The following is a 12,414-nucleotide window of genomic DNA, read 5'->3' on the forward strand; positions in this document are numbered from 1 at the left end:
CCTTCGGGGGCCCCTCCCTAGATCCAGTCCCCATCCCTGCTCACAGCATCTCCTGCTCACAGCCCAGGCCTGTGACGGTCTCGTCATCTGGGTGATGGTTGTGTCATGTCAATTCCCCACACAGACCAGGGATCTCAAGCCTGGCCACAGCTGAGAATCACCCAGAAGCTTTCAACAAGTGCCAAGGCGGGGCCAGCCCAGATCAATGAGCACCCAAGGGCCTGGCCCATCGTTGTGCTCTGCAGTCAGCGGGCCGGGCCCCGCCGCGGCTGCCAGCTGCTCACAGCCCCCCTGAGCTGCCTCCTGTGTTTGCCCATTCGCTTCCCACCTGACCAGAATTAGACATTTTTGTCAACAGTTGAAAATCACCACTGGAACCAGGGGGAGAAAAGGCACTGAAGGAGAGAGAAAAGACAGAAGAGAAAGGAAGAGAGAGAAAGAAAAGAGCGGGAATAGGATGTAGAGAGAGACAGAAACTCAAAGACGTGAGAGGACACGAGAGAGGGTGGAAGGGAAGAGAAGGGAGCAGACAGACAGAGGAGGCGGGAAGGTGGGGAAGGCCGCCGTTGTTGGCAGTTTATTTCTATTTGGATTTTGTTCCAATACCCAAGTTGACTTCCATTCAGCTCAACAAATACCTGCTGGGTGCCTTCTATGTGGCAGCCCCAATGTGGAGCTGGGGACACAGCCATGGACAAAACACACAGGGACCCCTGCCTCTAGGAGGCTCCAGCCAGCGGGACAGTTCCCAGGAGACGATGCTACACCCCCTTCATTTCACAAGTGATGAACTCAACACTCAGAGAGGGAGAGTGACTTGTCCAAGGTCACACAGCACACACCATGGGAGAAGAGGACCAGAGCTCACGTCTCCGAACATGATCCAAGTTTTCTCTCCCCGTTCCCACACCCGTCTGCTCAGCCGTGTCCATCCTTCCTGCTTTTCAACACTCAAGGCAGCATTTGCCCCAAACTGCATGTGGCTTGAGCTTTAATTTGTAACTATTTTGAAAGGTAATCCAAAAGAAGAAACAGAATTCAGTGACATCCAGACACAAACATTATTAATGTGTTAGAATATATCTTTCTGGGCTTTTTTTTTCCCCTAAGCTTAGACATTCAAATTCTTCCAAAAGTCTGTTCCTGCAAAAAGCCCATTTTGCTCTGGGTGTTCTGACTTGGCACCATCAGAGGACAGTTTCCACACAGCTTCTCCTGTGGCGCGGGGTTCGTGGCCGCCTGACAGCATCTGACGCACGGAATGCCTCAGCTGACTGAGCCAGCTCCCTCTTCTCCGACATTAGGCTGCTTCCACTCTCACCGACTATAAACAGCGCTGAGGTGCTTTTCATCCTTGACAAATATTCGGGATAAAATGGAATCTTGAGGTTTTGCTGACTTGTATTTACAATTAACGGAACTGACCTTTTTGGGTAAGATTACTGGCCGTCTGTATTTCCTTTCATATTATTTGTGTGTTCATGGCTTTCGTCTATTTTTTTTACGTTATTGACACTTTGTTTTAAAGCCTGGCTTGCTGCCGGAGTGAGTTAACAAATGCTTAATATGCTTCTTCTGCACAAACACAAGCGTGGAGCAGGGAGGGGCTGCCGGAACTGCCTGAACAAGGAGAAGATTCTCGTCACTGCCACCAGGGGTCGCTCTACTCACACTGCCGGGGCCGGGAGGCTGGCCGGAGCACCCAGCACTCCTGATGCCACTGTCACCTGGACTGTGATCTCAGCTGTGGGACGACAGCCTGCCCTGACACTTTTAAGAGCATAACTTTTAATCTCTCTGTATGCGCCTCCCTGCTCCCCTCCAGGCCAGGCCGCAGCCCCTGGGCTGTCCCTGCCGTGGCCATCAACGGCCCGCGTCGCCACTGTCTGTACCTGTGTCTGCTCCCCTGTAAGCTTTGAAGAGCAGGGTGCCTGCTCCAGCCCCAGTGCCCGGCACGGTGCCTGGGACCCAGCAGGTGCCCAGCACACACTCGCCAACAAGCATTCAGATACCTCAGCAGACAGGCCTCGCTTCCCTTGCAAACCACAGTCCTTTTAAATTTCCTTTTATCAGGTACCCTGAGCAGAAGACCCCTCCCCAAACTCTTCCCCCCGCTCCAGGTCAGGGTTTGTCCTTGCAGTGGCCTGTTCCTTCGTTCCTTTGGGGACCTGGGCTCCAAGCGACTGGCTCTAGAAACCGTGAACTGTGTGTTCCCAGACAAAGCACGTGCCTTCTCTGGACTGTGGGGCTGCGGACAGGGACACCCATCCCCGTGCCTCGTTTGGGAAAGTACCTCGTCAATATGAAGTAAGTACAAGAAGGCCTGCTCTGGCCATCATTCACACGCGATGCCGCAGGCACATCAGATACCAAGAGGCCATTCAGGGCGCTGGCCCCTAACAATTTGTGATGATTTTCTATGTGATGGTCACAGCCCCGGGGCCACACCCTCCCGCTAGTTTCCAATCTCTAGACCTCACCGCCCAGCATTCCCATCTTGAAGTGGTCCCTTCAGCTGGGAGTTTCCATGTCCCACGGGCAGTGGAAAGAAAATCTTACAATCGTTCATTCACTGAGTCACTGACTCACCAAGCGTCTCCCAGCCCACAGCCAGGGGCCGAGATTCAGGGCTGAGTTGGACCCAGGTGGTGATGACGAGGAAGGCACAGAAGCGGGGGGCGGGCAGCCAGGCCTGGCACAGGGAGAATTAGGCCCCCAGAGAGGGGTCCTGTCGCTACGGGGCCACCGAGGACGGAATGAGCTGACTCCAGGTCAGGGAAGTCTTCTTGGAGGAAGTGACATTCCCACCAAATGGAGAGAAAGTAACAGGAGTTTATTGAGTGGCAGTAGAAGCCTCTAGAAGCAGGGAAGGTGCACAGGCTGGAAGATCCATATTCAGGGACCTGCAGGAGCTCAGGGTGGCCGGGGCAGAGTCGGGGAGGCAGGCACACTGAGCCTGGAGCACCAGGCTGGGCAGCAGGGGCCTCGAATGCCATTGTTACGAGGTGGAGTTTGATCCACAGGTGTTGGGAACCAGGGGGTTTATAAAGGGAGATCCTTTGGGGGTTACCAGTTATCCAGAAAAGGCCAGTGAAGACCTGCCTGGGGGTCTTAGCCCGTCTGGGTCCCGGCCCCCTTGGAAATGCACCGTCGACTCTGGGAAATCACACAGGCGTGCAGCGCTCTCTGAACTCTGAGTATGACCTCATCTGTGCGCAGCCACCGCCACGGGCCAGTGAGGTGGGTGCAGTTGCAGACCAAGACCCCAGAGGGCAACATCTGGCTTTGTGGTTTCCTTATCAATAGGTTCCAGCATTTTAACTTTAAAATCTCAGGCCGCACTCTCCTCAGAGCTGTGACTGGCTGGCACCTGTTGTCCCCAGGGCCCTCGCCGGGGACTTCTTCCTCTCAAGGCAGCCCTTCCCAACTCCAAGATGCCCCAGGTCTGGGCCATCCCATGCCCTCTGAGAGTAGGACCGAGCCTGGCAGACTCTGTCACGCCCCGTGGCCTGGGTCCTGCCCCCATTCTGAATAGCAGGGTCCCCACAGTGACCCACAGACCATCAGGCCCCTTCCTCTGCCTCCACCCCTTCACAGGCGGTCCTGTCATCCTGTGCAGGCAGGGGTCTTCTCTTATGTCCTTCCCAGCCCCCGCACCAAGCTCAGGCCCCAGCCGAGCGTAGGCACCAAGTGGACACCCATTAAATACTGATTACTGAGCCACTGACCACTGTTTCCGGCAGGAGCAGATACGGGTCCACACGCATAGCTCGTGGTCAGCACGCTGGGGTGCCAACCCTTAATATCTGTGAGACCCTGGGCCGCTCGATGCCTCCACTTCCTCGTCTGTAGAAGGGGGATAACAGGGCCCCCTCTGCAGGCTGTTGAGGGACTAAATGAGTCGACAACAGACAAAGAGCCTGGAAACAGTGCCTGGTGCAAAGATGCCCTAATAAATGTCAGGGGTCGTTTATATCCACCCACGCAAAGCCGGCGAGGAAGCACATGCGGGAACCGGATCCGGCAGTTTTACCATCTCGGGGGCCTCACAACAGTTCACCCAGAGGCGTGCTTGTTATGGGTTGAACTGTGTCCCCTCGAGATTCCTCTGTTGAAGGCCTAGCTCCCCAGTTCCTCACAATGTGCCCTTATTGGGAGAGAGGGTCATCGCAGATGGAATCAGTTAAGATGAGGTCATTAGCGTGAGCACTAGTCCAATATGACTGAGGTCCTTATAAAAAGGGGACGTTAGGACACAGAGACAGACACGCAGAGGGAAGATCACGCGCAGAGACACAGGGAGAAGACAGCCGTTCACGAGCAAAGAGAGGCCTGGGACGGACCCTTCCCCCGGCCTGGGAGGGAACCAACCCTGCTGACACCTTGATTCTGGACTCCAAGCCTCCAGAGTTGTTGTTTAACCCCGGTTGCCCGTCCTTTGTCACAACAGCCCCAGGAAACCAATATGGTACTTATGTCCCTATTTGATCCACAAGGAAATCGAGGCTAAGAAGTGAAATGCCTTCAGAGCTCACAGGAATCCCAGGGGCAGGGCCAGGCTCCTGGCCCACCTGCCTCCATCCGGGGGACTTGGTAACGTCTGCCCGTAGCAAGAAGCTGGTCCCCCTGGTGCCCAGTCCCCCTGAAAGGATCATCAGCAAAGGGGATGAGAGTCCATCTCCCTGTTAGAGCAAGCAACGCAAGAAATACACAAACGACCACAAAATGGACATAGACAGATGGCCAGAGCAAGCCCCTTGCTGATAAAATTCTCCCAACCTGGTTTTTCACAGGCTATGGTCGGTTTTAGGTTGCCGAAAGCCGGAACTGGCGATGGCCTGATGATATTCTATGCTGAAAATGTTCCCGACATTCGCTCCGCCTTTAAAGGCTCTTGCTTCCACACTCCCATGGGCGGTTCACTCCAACGCCACTCAGTAGATAGTGCGACTACCCGATCGTCCAGCAGAAATCCACAGGGGCTGCAGGACATCCCGAGTTCACGGGGTCATAAACGGGCCAGGAACCCAAATCGTCTGATCCTCAGCCTCACGGCGCTGACGGGGGCCTGAACCCGCCCAGGGGCTCCAGTCGTCGAAAACTGGTCGTGTCCCCCTCCCTCCTTGCACTTGAAGAATATTTCCCGAGCTCCTTCCCTGCCAAGTGCTGTGCTAGGGCTGGGACGCGACAGAAAATAAAGAGGACCATGCCTGGCCTCAAAGACTCTGCATCTTGGCGGAAGGAAGCAGGGAATAAACGAATAAATGAGTATGCGGCATGTCAGGTGAAACATGAGGCGGGAGAGGGACGGACAGCGTTTTACACAGGGCGGGGTCGATGCATTTGCACAACCACAAGAGGGAGACACCGGTCCAGAGATGCTTTCCTGGGCTCGTCACCATGACGACCCCCTGTGCACATGGGCCTTTGGGGGATGACGACGGAGGCGGCCCGAGGCAGCCTCGCCCTCGCCAGCCTTCACTGGATGGTTCACCCGCACTTGCCCCCCGGAGGCTCCCTCTGGTGCTGATGACAGTGCCCCCGTCGGGGCCTGAGAAGGGCAGCCCAGGGGCCCTGGGAGGCCGGAAGTGGGAGGACTACCTGGAGGAGGCGAGCAGGAGGAGGAGGTGAGACCACAGCCATCACCCGCCACATAACCGTGTGTTGAGGGCTGAATCGTGTCTCCCTAAAAGACACGTTCAGTCCTAACGGCCCCCCTCCAGTACCCGTGATGCGACCTTATTTGGAAGTAGGGCCTTTGCAGATGCAAATTAAGATGAGGTCATTCTGGGGCAGGCTGGGGCGCGCCCACCTCACCTGCCCCTGCAGACCAACCAACCTCTACCTCCACAGCCAGGCAGAGGGTCTCAGCCCCCGGGCCAGGAGGGCCACACCTGGGGACAGCCCGCCCCAGAGAGCCACTGCCGTGCTCTCCATCCCCCTTGGCTCATCACAGGCCACCGTGATGGGGAGCTGGTGACCTCAGGCCCCGTTCACTTCAGGGCCCTGGCAGCCTGTGCTTCCCCCAGCCATCCCCACAGATCAGTGGAGACAAATCAGCCACATTTGACCTGCTCCAGCAAGGACGAGCCCTCTGCACGAACAAATAAAAAGAGAAGAGAGAGGAAACTGTCGTGGAAGTAGTGTGCCTGCATCTGCCCGACAGTCACCCGGGCAACACAGACCAGGAAGAGATGATGGGAAAGATGACAATGTGATGGTGACAGTGATGGTGACAGAAGCCAATGTGAGTGGCCACTCACACTGTCCCAGGCACGGCGCTGACAGCCTTCCCTGTACGCCCTCATTTCATCCCCACGATCAGACCTGGCAGCAGGTCTCAGTACCACCCCTAGTTCCCCCGCAGGACATCGAGGCACAGAAACCCACCCAAAGGTCTCCCAGCTGGTAAGAGACAGAGCTGCGCTGGACTCGCTGGTGCCTCTGTCCACCCGGGTCCAGCTTGCTCTAGCAGTGTGAGCACCTTGCCCACTGCGTGTGGCTCCAGCATCTAAGGATAAGCAGCTTCTTTTCCCGGGTCCCTAACCAGCAGCCCCGCCCGCTCTGCCACCAAGCTGGCGAGGGGCTGGCTTCTCCCAGGGCCAGAGGCAGAACTGGCTGGGGACCACGCTTTAGGGCCACTTAGGGAACTTTCAAGAGAATTTTGACTGTGCAACATCCAGCAAAGTCTTGAGAGCATGTGCCCCGTGGGAGATGCATCTCCCCTGCGGTGCTGGAACTTTTAAATGACACGGCCTGAAACCTCCAAGAGGTCACAGACACATGTTGACAAGGGGCTTGTGAACGGATGGCACACAAGCCACTGACTCCAGCCAGCGACACTGCCCCAAACTCCTCAAGAACAGACTCCGGCCTGGGCATCTCGAGGGCAGCAGCTTGGAGTCACGGCTCTGATCTGGCCTGCGTCCCCTTGCTGGCCCTGCCACTTTGTAGCTGGGTGCCCACGGTCAAGTCACTTAATCTCCTGGGTCTCATTTTCCCTATCTATTCAGCGGGATAACAGCACCTGGCTTTCGAGGCTGTCCTGAGGATTAAATGAGACAAGAACACCAAGCGTACAAGATGTTAGTGGGAGTCTCTTAAGTATTTCGGTCTTTACTCTCCTTCCGAGAATAAAGAAAGAGCGAGTGGCAGTGTACGGGAAGATAGAGAGGGTGGGAGAATGGGACTTGAGCCGACAGCCTAAACGGAAGTCTTATGTTTAGGACAATTACAGAAAGGATTCTAAATGACGATTTCCATCTAGACATGATTTATTTTCCAAAGTTACAGTGAGGTGACAATATTAAATGTACAGTTTTCCTTTCATCTGACGAACACACGGGAGGAAAAACCAACAGGACGTGTGGAAGAGCGACAACAGGCGGATAAAGTAGTAAAAAGATAATCTACGACCACAGGCAAACTCTGTTAAAACGATCTAGGCAGGATACATGTCATCATCCTGAGAAAAGGCAGCGCGTTTAAAGTTCCAGTTAATTTGAAATAGACGGTCTGGGTCAGAAGATAAACTTGATTTTTTTAACAAGCAATCTTCTGGCGAAGGCTGCTCACTGACTTTTCCTGAAATGCGGATTCACCCAATGGCCAGAAGCAGAGATCCGGATCTCTCGAGAGAGCTGGGTGAACGCTCTCTTTTCAGAGAGGCAGCCAGGTGCAGGAGAAACAACACACTTTGGACTCACGTCAAATTTGGCTCCAAATCCAGTTCTGCCTCTTACCAGCTGTGTGACAACAGGTCAACGAACTCCCTCTCTGAGCCTTAGCCTCCTCGTATGTGGAGTGGGAATGGTAATAGTACCCGCCTCACAGTCTTCACGAGAATTAAAGGAAATAATGCCTTTGAAAACACCCAGTAGGGTGCCCAGCACATGGCAGGAGCGCATCAGACCTAAGTTTTTACTCTGCCATCAGGCAAATGAATTAATTTGGCCTCCAGAGCTTAAGAAACTTGCCCGAGGTCACACAGCCAGTCAACAGGAGAACCAGAAAGGGACCCAGGCCTGTGTGCTTTCTACTGCACAGTCCCGGGGACCTCCCGGTGCTGCTGGGTGGGGGCTGCAAAGACGCAGCAGAGCTGGACCCTGCCCGCGAGGAGCTCACAGTCTGAGGAGGAGAAAGGCAGATGCGCACAGCACTGCGTGCAGGGAGCGGGCGTCACCGCTGGAGCCGTGAGGGAGGTTGGAAAGGGCCACTGCCCTCAGGGAGGGGGTGCAGCAGGGGAGACTTCCCGGGCACGTGACAGTTACGTAATACCGCACGGGGCAGTTCACCTGGGATAGGGCCAGAAACGCAGGGCCCATTCAGTGTTGGCTGGAAGGACGGACAGGCGGGAACAGACGATGGGGGATAAAGGCAGCTGGTTGGCTCCCTGGAGAGTGGTTGAGCGGAGAGATGGACAAGTAGGTGGTGGGGCAAAGGATGATGGAGCGTGGGTAGGCAAGTGGGTGGGTGAGTAAACAAGCAGCGGCTAAGCGGGGGGACAGGCGGATGGGTGGACGAAGGGGTGGAGGGCGGGGTAGTGAGGCGGCTGCATTGCTGAGCGGGTGGGTGAAGCTGGACAGGTGGATGGGTAGGACTGGCTGAGCAGACGGGTGGGCAGATGACTGCAGGAATGAAGGACGGACAGAAGGTTGGGGCTGGCTGGCTCGGATGAGCGGATGAAGAGGAAGACTGGGGAACGAAGGAGTTGACTTCACCAAGTGGCTGTACAAGACAGAGAAAATCGAAAACTCACTCTTGCCCTGGGGTGCGGCCACTTACCAGGCTGCCGTGACCATCAGGGGCCGTGCTGCGCGCGCTGTCCCGGGGGGCCTGGCCTCCCAGCTTCTCTCGCAGGCTCCTGTTTTGCTCGGCCAGGTCCTCCACCTGGCCCTGCAGGCCGATCTCCGACAGCTGCAGCTCGTAGACGCGGCAGCGCAGCTCCTCCAGCTGCGCGCGGAGCCGGCGCTCAGTGGCGCGCTGGTCCCGCAGCCGGCGCGCCGCCTCCTCCCGCTCGCGCTCGCCGCGCTCGGCCCTCGCCTGCAGGGCGGGCAGCTCCGCGGCCTCCTGGGGGGCGCTCCGGGGGTCGGCCGGGCCCGGGGATCGGGGGCTGCGTGGGGCCGGGATGTCCAGCTCGGCCAGCAGGAGGCCGGCGGCGCGGCAGAGGCGCCGCACGTCCGCCTCCAGACGCTGCACCTGCGCCCGCAGGACGCGCTCCTGCTCGCGCACCAGGCCGAGCTGGCGCCGCTGGGTCCGCCGGGCGCGCTCCAGGGCCGCCGCCTGCCGCGCCAGCGCCTCGTCCTTGCGCCGCAGCCGCTCCCGCAGCCGCCGCAGCCGCCACCGCTGCCGCCGGGCCGCGCGCTCCTTCTCCAGGACCTACAGGTTGGCGGTGGATGAGGGCGTGAGGAGGCAAGCCCGGGGCCGCAGGGCCGCTCGCGCTGATCCTGCCTGTATCTTAGATTTCGATATTTTGTTCATCCTGGATTTTTTGCATTTAATTAGTGCATCAAAATATTATTTATCTTGACTATTGAGTTTTTTGGCCCTCCCTAAAATTTTACGCGGAAGCGGAGTGTCTCACTCAGTCACCCTGGGAGGAGCCCTGCACCCAGTGAGCTCCCTGAGTCCTTGGAAGGAAGCTGTGCAGAGGGCGGGATGGGCCACTCCAGTGGTTCCAGGATTGATACCTCCACTCCAGTCTGTAAGGAGCCGCCACGGGAGCCCGTGATGTCCCCGCTTCCCCCCAGCACCTGCCAGACCTCTCCGTTTCCCAAGGCCTAAAGAGTTAGTTAATGCCTGGCCCAGCAAGGGTCAGGTGACCGTGGCCTCTGGCTGGTGAGATAGGACCCCCAGTGTCACGGCAGCTGTTCATTACTGCAAATACACCCCCGCCCCCCAGTGGAGCTAGGGACTGTTACTATCCCCCTGGGACACTCAGAAGTGACTTGCATAATATTACACAACTAACAGTCACTGCGGCCGGGGATTTCAACGTCTGCGTAGCTGACCTTTTCTCCCTCCACTTGCCGCCTGCCTGTCTGGAGTGCACATCTCCCTGTTCCGAAACCCTGCCCTCCCCCCACCCATGAGCTGTGAGCTGGACTGCGAGGACCCAGCCACTGCCAAAATGGGAGTCCTTGCCTCATTTTCAGAAGTGATTTAAGCCAACGGGTGAAACCACCCAGGGGTATAGGCCCTCTTTCACGGCTGGTGCCCACCTGCCGCCACCCGGCCAGGAGAGCTCGCAGGAGACAAAACAAAGGAGCGAGCACAAACGCGGGAGGGAGCCTGGGGGCAGCTCCAGGCTTCAGGGGATGTTGGGGGGACATGGGGCGCGTAAAACCAGAGTCCCTGGGAGGCAAACCCGCTCCCGAGTGCCGGATGGTGTGAGGTCGGTGCTCCATTTCCCGAGAGTCTGCCTTTATCAGCTTTCAGAACGACCACAGGCCACTAGAGAAGGGAGGCGAGTGTGTACACAAATGCTTGCTGGGACTATGGACGGCAACAGGGCGAGACTGACACCCGGCAGATCCCAGGTGCAAAGGGCAGAGAGGACTCGTCCACACACTCGACACAACGTACTCGGAAATGCAGGCACTTCGGAGACAGACTGAGGGTCAGAGGGTCCCCTCTGGGTTGCCCCTCACCACTCTGAACTTCCGCTCCTCATCCAGAAATGAGGTTTCGTGACAGGACTTTCCCAGGAGCATACAGACCACACGAGACCATAATAAAGAGACGTGTGTAGAAACGGGCGTGGTGTCCTACAGAGCCACGGTGGCAGTGCCTCTGGGCCCCGACAGCACTGCCCCTGCTGGTCACCCTCATGGCTGTGACATCTGGCGAATGCAGGGCAGGGGCTGGTTCACCTTGGAACTCCCATGTGTATACAGGGCATGGCTCAAAAATATTTATTACAGTGCCTTCCACGGAGAGATTATGTTCTCGATGGTGAAATCCCACACACCATCACTAGATCTCGTGTGAAAAACTCCCCCTGGGATGCTGAGGACGGTGTGCTAGGAACCAAGGAGAATTACCCCCACTTTCTGCACCTGAAGTTCAACGTAAAGGGGAAAAATGCCACTCGCCTGTCTCCCTGGCGTCTCAAAGACTAATTCAATGTCACTGAGCCCCCGATCTTCCCACGCTTCCCTTCTGTCTCAGCTCACGGCTGAGCCAGTGGTTTTCAAACTTTTGGGGCTGCTTCCCACTGTAAGAAACACGTTGTAAGAACGTGCCCCGTTATACACATGCGCACATGTGCAACCGACAAAGAAGTTTCAAGAAACAGCACTCCCGTTCGAACATCAGATGGCCCCTTCGTATCTCCCAGCTGATCCCACAGCCCACTGACAAGTGTCAGCCTTCAGTTTGCCAGGCTCTGGGCCTCACTGTAAGTAGCCGTCGGCGGAGAAGGATGCCTCTGGGGGTCTGTGGGACCCCCCGCAGCTGCCCTTCCAGGCTTGTCATTTCTGCCCCTGCAGCATCTCCTAAATGTGTCCTACCCCCCAGCCTTCACCATCTCCCCCCAGAATATTTCAATAAAAGCTAGTAATTATGAAAACAGCTGGCGTTATTTAAATGCCTGCCGTGGTAAGCATTTTACACATATTAACTCACGCAACAGTCCAAGGGGGTTGGTACATCATTCCCCTCTCACAGATGAGGAAACGGAGGCCCAGAGAGGTTAGGCCACCTGCCCTAGGTCACACAACTAGTGAGTGGCAGAGCTGGGATTTGCAGAGGCGTCTGCCTCCAGGGTCCGCCCCTTAACCGCCCACTCCTTCTCCAACAGTACTCTAACTTGTCCCCCGGCCCCCACCATCTCTCTCTCTACCGTGCAATTAGACTCATATCCCCCAAACCCTGACCCCTGCTTGAGTCCTCGAAAGCTGCTCTCGTTGCCTTCAGCATTCCGTTCACCCCGTGGCCCTGGCGATCTCTGGAACTCTCCTGTCTCACCACTCCCTCTCCCTGCCCACACCCTCTGCTCTGGTCTCAGAGTGTTCTTCCACACCTCCATGTCTTTGCTCATGCTGTTCCCCATGCCTCGCATGCCCTTCCCGCAGGGCCCGACTACACGGCCCAGTCCTCTGTAGCTTCTCCCCCACCACACACACTGTGCCCGCACCTCCCTCACGGCACCCAGCGTCCAGCTTCCGAGTTGCTTGTCTCTCATCTGTGTCTCCACCTGCAAACAGCTCCTGAGGGTAGAGACCCCGCACAGTCATCCTGTCCGCATCCCACAGCTGGCTGCCCTGAGGTCAGGCACAAAGGCCGCAGAAAGGCCCCTCTCACCAGAGCCCCGGCGAGCACACAGCCCGAAGGGCACCCAGCACTCTCACACCCCCGGGGGACCCCAGCGGGAGGAGCCTTGGGAGGGAGCAGGCCAGGATGGGGATCCCACTT

General features: G+C 57.0%; 1 protein-coding gene across 4 annotated transcripts in view; it reads right to left on the reverse strand.

Moving 5' to 3' along the window:
- Positions 1-12,414, reverse strand: part of C3H4orf50 (chromosome 3 C4orf50 homolog) — a 120,913-nt gene that overhangs the window by 99,814 nt on the left and 8,685 nt on the right. For 3 of the 4 annotated variants that reach the window (XM_070506259.1, XM_070506258.1, XM_070506257.1), the window contains exon 4: positions 8,785-9,378. The exons of the other annotated variant lie outside the window; for it this stretch is intronic. In XM_070506259.1, coding sequence (XP_070362360.1) covers positions 8,785-9,378 — 594 coding nt within the window. The remainder of the gene's footprint in view (positions 1-8,784; positions 9,379-12,414) is intronic. 4 annotated transcript variants of the gene reach the window in all.

The sequence above is a fragment of the Equus asinus genome, chromosome 3 (genome assembly GCF_041296235.1).
Source record: "Equus asinus isolate D_3611 breed Donkey chromosome 3, EquAss-T2T_v2, whole genome shotgun sequence".
Classification (NCBI taxonomy): Eukaryota; Metazoa; Chordata; class Mammalia; order Perissodactyla; family Equidae; genus Equus; species Equus asinus.